Genomic DNA, 17416 nt, shown 5'->3' with positions numbered 1-17416 from the left:
AAATGGAGACCAGCGAGGCAACCCTGACTGGCTCCCGAGCTGTGATGACAGACCTGAAATACTTCACAAGGTCGCACAGCGGTACCTGAGCCTGTTGCCTCTCACCTCCTTACTGGCGATACCCTAGCCTGACCCCTCAGGGCCTGTATACTGACGGGAGTGTGTGCACCAGGAAGGAGGGGAGTTATGTTGTTCCTATGTCTACCCTAGTACAGATGCGTCTTCCTGTTTGTGGATTCTGAGTTGGTTGGAGACACACTAGCCTGGAATATTCTGAGGTGATGTATGCACTGGAGCTAATGGAAGTAAAAACAAACAGGACAGTTTGCCCAGTGCCTAGACTCTTAGCATGTGGTATGTACTGGACTGAGAACTGGCTCCGTTTTTTTTTCATGTTTTCTAGGATATGGGCACTCAAACATATGGAGCACACATCAACTCAAAGATTTCTTTTGGTTGTCTAGACAGCAATCAGAGTTACTGCTTTTCTGGTCAGCAGCTGGAAGACATGGGTGCAGGCACTCGAGGGAGGACGCAAGGGAGCTTTCCTGCTGCTTTCTCTTACCTACAAAGTACCCGATGAGGGTGCAGTGGAAGTAGGAGACCTTCTGCATGCGCCCAGAGATATTAGCTGGACCAGGGGCCCCACAGGAGTCACCACTGGCTTGTTTCTTGTAGTTGTCATAGCGAAGGACAAAGCACAGCAGGAGGCCGGGCATCACAATGTCCCCAATGCCCAACATAGAGAAGTGACTGCCAGTGGAGCTGAAACACAACACCACACGTTAGGACACTGCACTCTACAAGCTCTAAGCCTTCTGTTTCAAGTTTGTCAGCTTTTCAAGACATAAAGGATTTCCACTTGTTTTTTTGGGTTTGAGACAAGGTCTCGCAGTAGCCCTGCCTGCCCTGGAACTCGCTGTATAGACCAGGCCTCTTTGAATTGATAAAGATCTACTTGGCTCTGTCTCCCAAATTCGGGGATTGAAGGTGTGTGCCACCACCACTGCCCTGTTTGTTTTTTTGAGACAGAGTCTTGCTATTGAACCCAGTCTGGTCTCAATCTTAAGAGTCTTCCATAGCCTCCTGAATGTTGGGATTACTGGCATGAGCCACTCTGGCAGGCTCAACACTAGCCTCTAAAAATGCAAAGACCAGAGCATTGGCCTTAGCAATCTCCAAGGATTTTGGGGAGCACTGAGTATTTGCTGGGCTGACCCACACACAGGCACCTCTTATGGAAGGAGTGTCACCATCATTCCTCAAAGTACAAACGAGCCCTATCACCATGTTGTAGTAACATAATCTCCCAAGGAGAAAATCACTCCCCACACTCAGGAAAGTAAGAAAAAGCGCCTTATGGTTAACATCCAAAGAGAAGCTGGTCATGAATAGATGTTACTAACTTACTTCGAAGGTTTGCGCATTCCACATATGCTGTCATCCTTAAATTTCTTTTGGTTCCTGGGCCCAACTTATATTTGAACAGTTTATAAAGACAGGAGACTGCCAGTCTGGTCACTGAGGCAAAAGGGTGATGAACACAGCAAAGACAGCCCATACTGCCAGAACCACTAGGCACACGAGTGTTGTTTCTCAACAGCTGTTACCCAGGGTTGCCCTGCCCTCCTGACTATGCTTTTTTTTTTTTTTTTTGTTAAGATCACAGAGGACTTGAATGATTGTGATCCTGTGCCCACCAGCACTGCTCCTTAAAGGCATGTCTTGTGCTGTAGGATTAGGGCCTCATTGTTGGGTCTAAGTCAGGGTAATGGGAATGGAGCCTAAAAGTTGGTGAGTCCCGGTGAACAAACAGTTATACCTCAGCATCCTAAATTATCTCCAGCAGGCCTGTACACCCAGCTTACCTTCTGGTATTTGGGAAGCAGCATTCCTTTGGCTAAATTCCACTTGTGACTTAATGTCTCCTAAGCAAATCTGTTAGGAAGTTCTTTACAGTGTCAATTCTATTACTTTGAGTATCTTCTACATCAGACAGAAGACTGAAGTGGTATGCTGGCTTTGCCAAGACTGCTTCACTGAGACTGTTACTTTGAGAACATATTTTTACAAGTGTCTCAGGAAAAAAAAAAAAAAAAGCAAATTCTGTTAATTTCAGCCAACTGTAAAAGCTACAGCCCACTCTGCTATGTGGGACTATTAAGTAGCACCTGTGTCAAGCTGAGAAGGACGGCAGCTTAGACAATGTCTCTGTGATGCTGAATGAGAAGAGTCAGGACAAGAAAGGAGCAGCATCAGAAGTCACCCGCGATGCCAGGGCAGCCAAAAAGCACAGAACAGAAAAGCTGTAAGCAGTGAGTACAATGACCCTGTCCTGACTCTCAGGAAGAGAGGGGACACCAGGGTCTTGTCTACAAGGTCAGCCAAGTGGCTTGGTGAAAACAAGGTACTCAGAATCTTGGCATCCCAGTGCTTCCTCCTGGGTGACAGGACTGCAGTGGAGACATGCTTTACCCTGCCACACCTCTATCTGAGGGCTTAGGACTAGCTACTCTGAAGGCTTGAAAACAAGGAACAGTCAGTCACAAATCAGTCTGGGGACCACTGTATGAGGTAGTTTGTATAAGAGTCTGCTTTTAAATGTGCTGAAATTTAGGTGGTTCAAGTGATGAGGGTGCAGGGTGTAGCAGTCATGGCCCTTGGTGAGGACAACGAATATCCTAGAGGAGCACTGTATTTCTGCAGCTCCTCCTTCCTGCTTCTGCCAAGATATGGACATGCTGAGCTCCCTCCTTCTGGCAGGGCCCAGGGCCGCTTGCTTCCTCATTCTCCAAAACACTAGAGACTCCTCTTAACTGGAACAAATTGGAGAGTTTATTCTAAAACAGCGGTTCTCACCTTGCCTAATGCTTCAGCCCTTTAATTCAGTTCATGTTGTGGTAACCCCCAACCATAAAATCATTTTCATTGCTACTTCATAATTATAATTTTGATACTGTTATGAGTCATAATGTAAATAATGGTGTCTTCAGTGACCCATTGATGAAGGGGTTGTTCAATGAGCCCCAAAGGGTTGCGACCCATAGGTCAAGAGCTACTGATCTAAATGTAGGTAATGAAGACCAAAACATACATGTCTATAGAATATTCCACAGCTCTGGAATATACATTCTTTTCAGCCTGTGACACTTTAAGAAAAACACAACCATATTACATTTTAAGTGATAAAGCAATTCTTAAAGAACCCTGAGATACTTTCATGTCTCTTATCAGGTCATATGGGAATAGAACCAGAGATGAATAAGCAAGAAAGACTATAGAGCCAGTGTCCTGGTTTGAGTAAGAAATGCCCCATAGGCTTATGTGTTTGAATACTTGCCCCCAGCTGGTGGCTCTGTTTTTCAAGGTTGTGAAGCCATTTGGAGGTGAGGCCTAATGGGAGGAAGGGGTCCCTTCTGGGGTGATAGTAACGGTGGTGTACTGAGGGACTGTTTCCTGATCCTCAGAACAGGCCCTGCCCCAAACTTCCACTATCAAAGATCCAGGTCCAGGCACCACACACCTCCCCTGCCAGGAGGGACGAGATGATGCTGTCCTCCCACAGGTTCTGTCACCGGACAAGAGGGTGACGAATGCACTACCCAGTGCATGAAGACTGAGCACCAGTGTTGAGTGTCAGTGGTCACTGAGAAGAAAACAACACTGCAGAGCTCTAAATACAGCAGAGACAGACACAGCTGTCAGTGTTTCCAAAGCCTCAGTACAAGTAAGCTAACTCAGCAGACCCAAACTAATCAGCTAGAGAAAAGGGGGAATCTTAAAATGGGTTCTCTGAAATCTTATATTCCCCAAACTGGAAAATGTTCACCTTTCAAAAGGTGAAATGAATAAATTCATATATATATATATATATATATATATATATATATATATATATACACACACACACACATATATATACATACATATATATACATATACATATATATACATATATATATGTATATATATGTATATGTATATATATATATCTCCTGCCAAAATTAAACCAAAGCTGTTAATAACAGATGTAGAGTGAGCAATGAGATTCAAATTAGCAGTAAGGAAGGGCCAGGACCACACAGACTGATGACTGCCAGATTGCCGAGACCATCCGCACTGTCAAACTACTCCACACAGACAAGAAAGGACACTGCCAAACTCGTCACACCAAATCAGTATTACTTTCCTTAACACTAAAACCAGAGAAGGACTTCATGAAACTACTAAGCAGCTCTCCTGCTTAGAAGACTGATCAATAAAATCCCTGAACTGAACTCAGCAGCGTGTTACAGACTGTGGACCATGGCTTGGTTGGCTTTATCCCAAAGATCTGAGATGGTTCGGCTCACATGTCTACTTTTTACTATTTTTTGTTGGGGGAGGGATATGGTGCTTACATTCTTAGAGCAGTAAGACAAGGAAAAAGAAAAAATGATGTTACTCCTCCCCATCTTACTATGCAGAGCAGGCTGGCTTGGCCAGCAGTAACTTTTCTATAGATCAATAATTACACTGAGAAAAAAAAAAAAAAAAAGTGCTGGCCTAGTGAAACCTTAGATGTAATCCCGTTACCACAAACAAAAGTGAGACTTCTATCTAAAAATGAACTCAACCAGGGGGGTGAAAAGACCTCTATGATGAAGACATTAGGAAATGGAAAAACCTTCCAAACTCATAGGTTAACACTGTCAGAATGTTATAGCACTTAAAAATCATCTACAGATTCAATGATCACCACCAAAACTCTACTAACATTCTTTGCGGAAATGGAAAAGACAGTACTAAACACACATGGAAGCACAAAAGGCCCTAAAGAGCCAAAGCAGCCAAAGTTCTAAGCACTACCAGTAATACTGGACATTACCTAATCTCAAACTGCATTAGAGCCACAAGCACACACATCAGTGGACTCGACTCTGCAGAAACAAACTCATATACCGCACTCTCTTTATGGTGCTGGGAATGGAATCTAGGGCCTTAGTCATACTGCATAAGAATCTACTGCTGAGGTGTACCCCAACCCCCTATACAAACCTGATTTTTGACAAAGGTGCCAAAAACAAACATTGGAGAAAACACAGCTTTTCTACAAATGGTCTGGGGAAGCTGGATGCCCCTGTGGTGACTTGAATAGAAATGGCCCCCATAGACTCTCGTGTTTGAATGATTGCTCATAGGGAGTGGCACGATTAGGATGTTTGTCACTGGAGGGTGGGCTTTGAGGTCTCAGGCCCAGTGTGACTGTCTCTTCCTGTTGCCTGCAGATCCTGAGGTAGAAGTCTCAGCTACCTCTCCGGCACCATGTCTGCCTGGGTGCCACCACGCTTCCTGCCATGGTTACAATGGACTAAACCTCTGAACCTGTAAGCCAGCCCCAATTAATGTTTGTAACGCTTTGAAAGAGATGCCATGGTCATGGTGTCTCTTCACAGCCATAAAAACCCTAAGACACTCCCTTATCTGTTACACATAAAAACTAGTTCAAAATGAATTAATGGGTTAGATGGCTCAGTGGTTAAGAACACTGGCTGCTCTTCTCTTGTAGAGGAGCCAGGCTCTAGCTCCAGCACCCACATGGAAGCTCACAACCATCTGTCCAGTTTCAAGGCATCTGATGCCCTCTTCTGGCCTCTAAGGGCACCAGGCAGACATGTGCACATTGATACATGCCGAACAATACTCACACAAGTAAAATATATTTAAAAAACAAAAGGAATCCCTAAGACCTGAAACTTTAAAAATGTGAAAGGGAAAATATTTCCACATACAAACATAGGCAGGATTTTCTGTAATAACTTCAACAGCCCAGGTAATATCAAGAGTTGACAAACAGAACTAGGTGTGGTGGCGCACACCTTTAGTCCCAGTCTCAGGGAGGCAGAGGCAGGTGGATCTCTGTGAGTTCGAGGCCAGCCTGGTGTAAAAATCTAGTCCAGGAGAGCCAAGGCTACACAGAGAAACCCTGTCTGGGGTGGTGGTGGTGAAGGAAACAGGCCAGGCGTGGTGGGCCACATCTTCACCCCTAGCACTCGGGTGGCAGATCCCTGTGTTCTCGGCTAGCCAGAGTTACATTCTGAGATTCTGAGAGAGGAGACGGAGACGGAGACAGGTAGGGAGGCAGGGAGGTAGGGAGAACCGCCAGGGAGTATGGCAGGCATAAAGGACACACACCGTTGGTGGAAATGTAAATTAGGCCAGCCACCATGAAAATCAGTATGGAGGTCCACCTCAAACAGCTAAGAGCAAAACTACCATATGATCTGGCTATACCACTCCCTGGCAGATGTACATAAAATATGTGAGCATGCCATGTTTATTGCCACACTGGTCACAGCAGTTAAGATATGGATTCATTCCACATGCTCATCAGTAGAGAAAGAAATGTGGGGTGCATACGTGTTGCAGAAAGAAAAAGGGCATCTAGATTAATATGCATAAAATATGTGAAAGTAGAAGGGGACTAAGGAAAAAGAGACAAAAGCAAATCCATGACATACACACGTGAGGATGGCATGATGAACCTATGACATTACATGCTAATTATAAAGCTGCTACTCTCCCTCATCTACACAGATCTGTGGATGATGGCCCTTTCCTGTTTAGGACCAGAATGCTGATTACAGCAAACAGACAAGAAGGCAGTATGCTCATCATTGTAGGGTGGGGACCCACAGGCCAGTCCTACCTTGGGAAGACCAATTTTCCAGGCAAAGACAGGCGAGGAACATCACGCCCCACATTGGGTCCTAGGTGAAGCTTCCGGGACAGAACATCAAGGGGATTGTCAGCTGGCTGTGTGGCCACTTTCACCATGACGTTGCTATTAAAGATGTAGGCTGAGAAAAATACCTGCCAAGATGAACAGATGACGGTGTCAGGACCGAAAGGTGCCCATTAGCCAGTAGCCTTCCCTGCCCTAGGCGCTCTTTGGCTGCATGTCTCCACCCCCACTGATGTTCCCTTTCCAGTGGCATGGACTGCTCCTATGCAAGAACCCTCACCAGCCTGCTGCCTGCCGGCCCCACCCTGTTACACACACTGCCTACTGCACGACAGCAGCCACCAACAAAAGGTGCCCTGGAGTGCCTGTTTATGACTAACACCTGCAGCCCCAGAGCAGGGGTCACCAGAGACGGGTACTTAGATAGCATTCAACGCCAACTAAACCCAAAGGAGATCAGGGTCTAGGGAAGCAGACACTCACCCAGAAGACATCGTAGATGAGAAGCCCTGAGAGAAGCAGGCAGGATACCTTGAGGCTTGGCAGGCGGACGAAGGCGATCATGGCGACACAGAGACCCATGGCCAGAGCTGGGGGTAGGGTAAGCACGGGGATCAGTCACTGTGGATGGTCAGTCTCTTCTCATAAGCTCTTGATTACATAACCCTACAGAATCTGAGGTCCTCTCAAAACTCAGGTGCTCTGAGCTCTTAGTTTCAGACAATTATCCATACTGCAGCAGCCCACCTGGACCTGCTGGGGTTTGAGGTAGGTTATCTCATGCTACTACTCAAAATGGAGCTACTTGGAGACCCAGAATCTGTATCATCTTGAGCTACTTAGCTACAGGCCAGATAAGACCACCTCATTCCCTTTTCTTGACATTCTGTTCCTATGGGTAGAGTATATTACCCTTGTTAAGAAGCCAATTTAGCTGGTCATAGTGACACGGGCCTTCACTCTGGCACTCAGGAGGGCAGAGGCAGACAGATCTCTGAATTCAAGGCCAGCCTAGTCTACACAATGAGAGCCTGTCTTAAAAACAAAAAACAACAAAAAACCCAGTTTATTACATACAAGTCACCTCCCCTTCCTCCAAACAGCATTCCAGTAATTCACTGTTCTCTCCATTGCATTTCCCCATTAATTCATCAACAGAGTATCTGCAACTTTAATCTTAACATAGTATTTGCCAACAACCCTCTGCCTTCCTCCTAGTTCTCTGACTTAATTTACACAAAGGTCTACTTAAAGCCAGTTTCTCAAACTGTGTTTAACAAAAATTTAGTCACTAGTAAGGGTTTCTAAACACTTAACTGTCAAAAAAATACTTTACAAAGTCCAATGTGAAAATTAGAAGGTACTCCACACAGCACCGTGTAGAGGCCTTGCTTATGGCACATGTACGCCGTGTGCTGCTGCTCATCTCGTCACACCGTGCAACAGTGCCCATGAACACTGCCTGAAACCCAGGGCATTGTGCACTGTGGACCACAGCATTTGTATTGCACATGAATTTTTCTGCTCTCACAGGCTACATTACAGAAACACAGTTTTCCTACCAGCATTCCTAGTGTATAAATGTACATTAAAGTAGTCGATCATTTGATTTTAAAAGCTACTGTTTGAGTATCTGAATGGAGCTTCACAAGTAACTGAACTGTGGCATAATCCCTAACAGTTTCTGGTGCAGCAGCAGACACCTTCGGCTATCTGTACTATGGTTCTGTGCAAGGGCATTCTTGGCACTGACGAGTGTAAACTCAAGACACTGATCAACCCTGAAAAACACTGAGGATACTCTACCCGTCTTACATGAAATATTCAGCCAAGAGACTTTTGTTGTTGTTTTGGTGACAGTAAAGAAGTAACCTGTTTCATTACTGTGCATGTTTCTGTTTGAAACTCTCTGTAGACCAACCTAGCCTCTAACTCACAGAGATCCGCTTACTTCCTGAGTGGTGAGATTAAAGGTGTGCCGCTATGCCTGGAACACATTTATTATTTCTCATCAGCATTTGATTGTATGCCTCTTTTATACACCTATGACCTAGGGTGCATAAAAATGTCCTGGGCAAAAGGAGGTTGTAAGTGGAGAAGTCAGGTTCTCCTTAAGTTAAGCTGCTCCAAAGAACCTTAGAAAGTACGTGGCAGCACACACCTATAATCCTAAGGAAGGCCGAGGCAGGAGAGCTTGAGTTTGAGGCCAACTTATACTACATAGCAAGGCCTTGTCTCACAATGAGAGCAGATCTTCCCTCTTCCCTTTCCAATTCTTGCAGTATAAAAGCAATTAATTAAGCTGGATAGTGACGGCACATGCCTTAAATCCCAGCGCTCTACAGGCAGAGACAGATGGATCTCTGTGACTTTGAGGCCAGTCTGGTCTATAAAGAGAGTTCCAGGACAGGCAGGGCCACACAGAGAAACTCTATTTCAAACTTCTCCCCAAAAGCAATTAATTATATTGCTTATAATTCATTCTATCTATCTATCTATCTATCTATCTATCTATCTATCTATCTATCTATCTATCTATTACCACTGTCCAGATATTACTGTTAAAATGTCCTCCAGCATGTTTTAATGATATTTCTCTCTCTCGACCTTGTGCATGTATGTGTATGTGTGCAAGCATGCATACATGAGTGTGAATGCCCGTGGAGGCCACAAGGGTGTGTTGGGCTTCCTGGAAGTGGGCTATTATAGATGATTGTGAGTGTTTCAGGTCCTCTGGAAGAGCAGCAAATACTCTTAACTGCTCAGACAACTCTCTCACATTCCCTCTTTTTGAACTGGAGTCTCACTTTGCAGCTCTGGTCAATCTGGAACTTGCTGGCCTTGAACTCAGAGACCTGCCTGCCTCTCTCTGCCAGGATTAAAAGCATGCACCATCACACACACCAAGAGTTTTTCTATACATTAAAAAGTTTTATGTAGAAAATACATTCCCAGGAGGGATGGTATAGATTTGTATTATCAGCACTCAGTAGGGTGAAGCAGGACGATGGTAAGTTTAAGGTCAGCCTGGGCTACAAAGTGAGATCATGGAAAAGAAAACAACAACAAAAACACAGACATAAAGTTTGGAGGGGGTGGAGAGGTTTGGGGTCAGGAAAAGTTGTAAAGAACTTTCCAAGGGTTGTCCAGATGGGGAGCCAATATGACCATACTACATTACATACATGTATGAAATCCTCAAAAACACCAGGGCTAGAGAGATGGCTCAGTAGGGAAAAGCGCTAGCCATGCAGGCCTCATCTGATTGTGTTCTCCCAAACCCACAGAGGAAAGAACTGACTCCTAAGGATTGTTCTCTGAACACCACACACATGCCACGGTACACACATACAATTAAAAACAAAACAACAAAGTAAAACAGCCGCCAAATGAAACTATTTCTTAGTGTGGAAACAAGATGTTTAAGGATTATTATGCTGGAAGCTGGTAAAGAACTTCTGTTTTTATTTTTGTTTTTTATTGAGATGGGGTTTCTCTGTGTAGTCCCTGAGTGTCCTGGAACTCAGAGATACACTTGCCTTGGTCTCCCAAGTGCAGGAATTTTAGGTGTGTGACACCACACCAGCCAGGAACTCTTTTTATTCTATTAAAATATGGTGGAGGGGATCATATGGTGAGAATCACATATATATTTTTTAAATGAGGTGAAATCTCGTTTCCAATTTAAGCCATTTCCATCTCATTTAGTGATATTTCTCTAATAAACACAGGATGACTCAAGTACTACGTGGACTAAAGTAACAGATTTACTTGAATGTGCAACAGGTTTCTCAGATTTACTCTACTCCAATTCATTTTTCCTGTAAAGTAGTTCCTATCTTCTAGTTATGTAGATAAAAATCATTAGTTTCTCATACCTGCCCTGCACAAGTCACTGCTTGCCTGGACTGCCATAGCACCTCCTCCTCTAGGTAAATAAGGAAATTGCAACAATGGCTGAAAATGCAGCAGAGTGCACTAGACTCTTAGAAGCGCCTTACTGAACATCAATTATTAGGTGGATTTCAAGACAGAAGTGCACTGTGACCGTGACCACTGTCACGGAAGGTGGATTTCATGACAGAAGTGCACTGTGACTGTGGTCACTATGATGGAAGGTTTATCTTTCACAGCCAGTTTTGTACCCACTGCAGCCTTGAAGGCAGACAGCTCCTAGAGTGAATGCCCCTTTGGCCTGTGCAAGTGGAACTGGAGACTATACCCTCAGCCTAACAGTCATCCTCCTCCCAGAGCACAAGAATTCCATGTGCAACTTCTTTATAGTAAAAACCCCCTATGTCTTCTATTTGCACATTTTGTTTAAAAATCTCGTTTACAACCCGAGCAACTTTCATGCCATTCAAATATAATCTGTAAGCAATCTGCTTTCTAGCGTGTCTCCTCATTCAGCTTCCCACTGCTTTTTAGTAGTCAACATGACTTATGTGGCAAACTCTAGATCTAACTGTCAGCCACTTCTGAGAAAAAGGCAGTCCTCCAAGGTTTAACACTTCCTCCTCTGGACTGTACTGCAGCACATGTTCTTTGATTAAACACTTCTGGGGTGCAATGAAGTGATACCTGTTCTGAATCAGAGAAAACATAATTTACAATCATCCTGATCGAGTTTCTATCTGTTTTGACCATGAGCAAAGTTACATGTTTTCTAATTACATGAAATCAGGATATATATTCTCTTCTTTGACTTTAACTATGCAGGGTGTTTTTAGAATTCTTTATTACATTTATTTCTTAAGGCACACATGTAGGTAAGTCACACACACATAAACATACACAAGTTAACACAGAAGACTTTTACTGTGGGATCGTCATGTCTGGAAATTCATCTTTAGAATGTCACACATGCTGGTGATGTAACTCAAAAGAGCATTTGCTCAGGGCAGATCAAAGTGACCTGACACCTGTATCAAACTGAGACTGACCAAGTTAATCTCAGTTATTTAAAAAGACAATCTAAGGACACAGCAACAGTTAAATAACACAGCACTTCAGAATGCTCTGGAACTATTTAAAAGGGCTCGATGTTTGTTTGTATGATGATATAGGCATATGCTTATGGCTATACGAAAGAGCACACTGCAGGTTATCACTGGATATGTGGATATGGGCCATGGGTGTGCAGATGCTTGCAGAAGCAGAAGGGTGGCTATGAGTCACCAGTGTGGGTGCTGAGAACTAAACTTGGGGCCTCCGCAGGCAGTGCTCCTAACCACTGGACTCTAGCCCGAATATGTTTTTATATATCACATGATATTTATTTCCACTTATATAAGGAGAAAACTGATATAAGCAAAAGTGGGGGAAATAATTATGAATGAGCAATATAACTGGTAACAGAATAGTCTTCTAGAGAAAGATCTAGTGAGAGGTTATGGCTGGGTGACTGGAAAACATTTGCCAAGTGGAAGAAGTCAGATGCTGCCTAGGAAAGCCCAGCGGCAGATGACAGAGCCAGGACAGGGCTGGGGCAGGAGAGGCCACCGCTAGTGTAGGGGCAGGAATGGCCTAAGCCTGAGTGTCTACGATGACTTGGTCTTCAATAGGCTTACATCTTTCTCACTGGCAGCTTCCTTCTGCTCAACAAATTTTTATGTGACCCTGGATAATAGGCATATAAAATTGGCATATGAAGCGAACAGTCACTGATAATAAATTATAAACTTAAAAGACATATAATTTTACTATTAGAGACAAAAGAAATCTGCATACTAATATTGTGTTAGGCAATTCTGACATAAATAAATTTTGGCTGAATGAATACCTGTCTAAAAAGACACCTTCACTCTTTCTCAGAGTTGATAGCTGCCCATGCCAAAAATGCTGCTTTGCATAAATATGCAAAATAAAATGCCATAAATGGATGATTAGAACCATTTTAGAAAAAGGTTGGAAATTCTATCCTAATTCAAAGCCAAAATTAATCAATTATTTAAAAAAAAAACCCAGCAACTCAAAAGAGCAATTTTGTGTTTATTTTATTTGTTTATAAGGGGGTCTCACTGTGTGGCCTGACGCTTAGAATTTGCTTTGAGACCAGGTTGACCTTCAACTCACATACATCCTTCTGCCTCTGAAGTGCTGTTGTCAGTCTGGTCTACAGAATGAGTTCCAGGATAGCCAGGCTACCTGTCTTGGAAAAAGCACAAAAGCACGCAAGCAAGCAAGCAAGCAAGCAAGCAAGCAAGCAAGCAAACAAACGTGCCACAATGCCCGGCTCAAACAGCAATTGTAAAAATCAAATATTCTAACATAACTCAACCCAAAGCTATGCTAATTTGATACTTATATGGTGAGAAATGACAGTAGGGAACAGTAACAGCTTCTGTTTTCTAATATACCATTGTGTCTCTCTGAGAGAGAAGCCTTTGTATTGCAGTAAAAACACTGCAACTCTCACTCGAAATACTCATCAGTGTGAGCAGAGGTGTCTAGGCGGGGCATGTTGTGTTTTTAGGACCTCGGCTTCTGGTGAAGGAACATGGTTCTGTAACACGGTGCACACTGCTAGAGCTGTAGGTTCACTGTGTGTTTGATTCTAAGTTAGCTTCTGGTCAGGGCATGGCCAGTAGCCTTTACCTTTCACCATTCACACAGGTCCATGGCCCGCAGTTGAGGCTGTGACCCATGAAAGCAATCGAGAAACAATTACCACCTATCATGTCACTCACCATCCATAAGAAGCCAGTGGCCAGTGAGGACCCAGATGAGGACGAGCATGACAGACAGAGAGAATGACAGTAACTCAGCAGCAGTAAACCGCCCACAGCAACCGAAGGAAATCCTGGAAAATACACATTAGTTGGGCTGAGGAGCACATGGCATTCAGTGACCAGATGCTCCCGTGTTTCTTCATGATCAGAGCAGTCAGCAATTCCTAATTACTCGGGAAGCTGAAAGGTCCAAAACTTGTTGGAGTCCTCTATAAAAGACTTAGAAATTACTTTTCAGTTCCCATTTGGTAATGCAGTTAATTTTTACTTATTTATTACTTTATTTATTAATACTGTGTGTATATAAATAGGTGGAGGTCAGGCGACAACGTTGTGAGATCTGTCCTTGTGCTGTGGATTCCCAGGATCAAGCTTTCACCTGCTGAACCACTGCACTGGCCCAACAGAGCACCTTTCCCCCCCCAAACTAAAAAAAAAAAACCAAACAAACCAACCAAAACAACAACAAAACAAAACAAAAAAACTACCCAAAACTAAATTATCAACAAGGGTGTCTGAAAAGTTTAATAATAAAATCAGTCTCTGGGAGAGCTAAATATAAGGAAAATCCCATTCTTAAGAAAAAAAAAATAAAGAAAAGGAACCGATCCCATTCAGTTAACAATGATGAAATAATACTTGTAACATGAGGAAATCTACTTGGCTATCACTAATTTCTGGAAAGCCAGCTGCCACAACTGATTAGTTCCCCAACATCACCTCCATCAACATACCATTGCTCCTTAGAGCAATGGCTCCCAGGGGTGGAGGTGTGAATGATGCAGGTCACCAGAGAAGAACAATGAAGAGTTTGAATTCAGCCACTACTCTTCTATTGTTACTGCTTCTACAAAACTGCTTGTCCTTCCTAATCTAGCTAGGTGGGGAACAAATTATGAAGAGCCCCACTTCTGAGGATGTCTCTACTTTCGGTACCATGAGAAATGCAAAAGGGAACATCATCTTGCAGTTTAAAAAGAGCAGCCAAACAGCTCGTTCCCCAGTCTCTGGCTGTTTGTACACTCCTGCCAGTACCCGTCCCTCTTGTAACTTAGGGAGAAGGTTCTAAGCACTTACTTGTTCTGAGGTGAGCAGGGTCTTGTTAAATACTGGCACATCGGGAGAAGAAGAAAAGCAAAAGCTATTGTTGCAAGAACTAGGGAAAAAAAGTTTCATTAATTTTTTTTTCTTTATCCATTATAGGAAAAATTTCTTAACAAGTGGAAAAGGTACCTAAAACCTTTCCCCATTTCTCTGCTTGTGCTGGAGCTGGGACCCAGGGACCTTGTGCATGTGTGGCATTCAGCTGTGTGCCCAGAAAGTCTTTCACTATTGCATAACCATTTTTTTTTTTTAAAGTAAAAACTAAAATTTGGTTTGCAGTAGAGGGGCAAAATGTATTTTTCTCATCTTCCCTTAACTCAGGAAGAAAGAATAAGCAGCAGGCAGAGGATGAACCCCCTACAGTCATCTAGCTTTTGTTACTTTCCTCTGTACTTTTATCATGGAATCCTGGCAGCTAGTCACTTTGATAGCTATCAATTTTTGTATCTGCAGACACAGTAGTAGAGTATGCTCATGGCCACTGTGCCTGTCAAGACCTTTGGATTATCAGCCAGGAAGAACTCAAACCATTTGGTGTGGTTAAAGCTCCTGAGGATTCTGGGTCCCTGCCTTTCTTGCAGACTGTGATAACAGAACACAGAAGGTACAACTTACATAGCACGGTAGATACATTATAAACTTTTAACAATAATTAAAAAAAATATTTTTATCCCTTTTAGTAAATTTGAAGCTAAATTACCTGCTGTACATATTGTGAAAACTACTTGAACTGAGTCAAAGAAGAAGAACATCACTAGGAGAGAGACGGATGCTCCAATTGGAAGGAACAGAGCTTGGGTGGAGTCAATTGTTTGGATACCTGAAGAGGAAAAACAGGACACACTAACTGTTAACCATTAACTTCACAACAGGCAAGATGTTCGTGCATACTCCCCCCCTTCATTCATTATTGAACAGAGTATTACACGATGAGTTGACATAATCTTTTCCAGGCTTAAAAGAGGAGGTCAGACACTGTAAGAGCTGATTTATGTTGTTTTCATACCTTGAGGATTTTTAAGACCTTAACTGGAAGTAACAGGGCATCAAAAAAATGCCTCAGCATGTGGCCAGACAAAATTCATTCTACCCAAGAGGAATCAAGCACTGAAATGCATTTTAAAAATTATTTTATGTGTATGGAGACTTTTCTGTCTGTGCACCAATACACACAGTAGCCACATAGGTCAGAAGAGGGCCCCATTTCCCCCTGGAACTGGACTTACAGACAGTTGTTAGCATCATGTGGGTGCTGACAATCAAACTCAGGTACTCTGGAAGAACAGCCAGTGTTCTTAACTGCTGAGATTTCCAGCTGTTTGAAATATTTAAGACCAGTGAACTGGAATTGGGCACCAGTTTCTAGACCTGCCACGACTTCAATCTTTATCCAAATTCCATATTCTACAGCTGCCATTCTTGTCATACAGCCTTGCCACAACAAGCCTACGCATTTTATAGAGTAACCCATGAAACACACATAGTTCTTGGGATTACTGTGTGATGTGTGGGTTCCAGGCTCTAGGGCTTTAAATGAGAGCATGAGCACCTTCCTGTCCTTGGGTACCTTCACTACTGAGAGTGACCAAAACCACTTCACCTTCTGTAACAACCTAGACAAAGGATGCCCCCCCCCACAAGCCCTGACTCAAAATCCAGATACAAACAAAACCCTCAAGGAAAAGAATATTAAGATCATAAAAATTCAGAGTAGTTAGCTGGGCGTGGTGGGGCACACCTTCAATCCCAGTACTTGGGAGGCAAAAGCATGTGGAGTTCTCTTTGAGTTCAAGGCCAGCCTGGTATTCAAAATGAGTCCAGGACAACCAAGGCAAAAACCCTGTCTCGAAAAATAAAAAACCAACCAACCAAACAAACAAAACACAACAACAACAACAACAACCACCAACCCCCAAAACCAACCAAACAAAACAAAGAATCATTTCCTGGAGCTGGTGGATAGATCAGCTGGTAAGACATTGGTTTTGCAAGCCCCAGTACCTGAGCTGAATTCCCAAAACCCACGTAGAAAGTATGGGGCATGGTGCTGCCCTGTGATGCTGCAGCAAGTGAGCAGGAGACAGGAGGGTCTGGGGCTAGCTAACCAGTCAGTAGAGCCTAAATGATGCACACCAGGTCATCCAGACTTTGTCCTAAAAGGTAATGGCACGGCTGGCAGTGACATCTGAGATGTCCTCCAGCTCATATGCATATGCACACACGCTCACATAGAGGCATTAAAAAGAAACCACCCTCTTTCTGGCTTCCTTGGACAAGAGCATACCCGTGGTATATATCTATACACACACACAGGTACGCAAACACCTTTATACACATAAAATAAAAATAAAATCCTAGTTGCTAGAGAGATGGCTCATTGGTTAAGAGGACTTGTTTGATTCCCAGCACCCACATCAGGAAGCTCAGTAGGCACCCACAGCCACCTGTAATTCCAGCTCCAGGGGATTCAATACCCTCATCCTGGCCTGAGGACACCTGCACTCACATGCACACTCAGACACAAAGACATTCACACAGACATAAAGATCAGCAATAAACACAACTTCCGTCAGTGGATTCAATAGGATTGTAGTAATTCTAGTAAGGAGGGTGAGAAATGATGGCCAAGTAGGAAACTTACTGTCTGTCAAATTTTTGTTTGTTTTTGAGACACCTTTTTTTTGGGGGGGGGGGGTAGCCTTGGCTGTCAGGAATTCACTCTGCAGAGCAAGCTGATCTCAAACTCAGACATCCCACCTGCCTCTGCCTCCTGAGATTAAAGGCACACGTCACCACTCCCCAGCTTTACTTATCTATCTATCTATCTATCTATCTATCTATCTATCTATCTATCTAT

General features: G+C 43.4%; 1 protein-coding gene across 2 annotated transcripts in view; it reads right to left on the bottom strand.

Annotated features, from left to right (window-relative positions):
- Sppl3 (signal peptide peptidase like 3) overlaps positions 1-17416 on the bottom strand; it is an 82457-nt gene that overhangs the window by 2310 nt on the left and 62731 nt on the right. For both annotated transcript variants that reach the window (XM_055606302.1, XM_055606305.1), the window contains exons 4-9: positions 15260-15379; positions 14533-14611; positions 13414-13526; positions 7208-7314; positions 6689-6852; positions 566-765 (exon numbers count right to left, since the gene is read on the bottom strand). In XM_055606302.1, coding sequence (XP_055462277.1) covers positions 566-765; positions 6689-6852; positions 7208-7314; positions 13414-13526; positions 14533-14611; positions 15260-15379 — 783 coding nt within the window. The remainder of the gene's footprint in view (positions 1-565; positions 766-6688; positions 6853-7207; positions 7315-13413; positions 13527-14532; positions 14612-15259; positions 15380-17416) is intronic.

The sequence above is a fragment of the Psammomys obesus genome, unplaced genomic scaffold, assembly GCF_907164565.1.
Source record: "Psammomys obesus unplaced genomic scaffold, mPsaObe1.curated_primary_1811, whole genome shotgun sequence".
NCBI classification, from domain to species: Eukaryota; Metazoa; Chordata; class Mammalia; order Rodentia; family Muridae; genus Psammomys; species Psammomys obesus.
The sequence above is the reverse complement of the archived record's forward strand: the minus strand, read 5'-3'. Positions and strand labels throughout refer to the sequence as shown.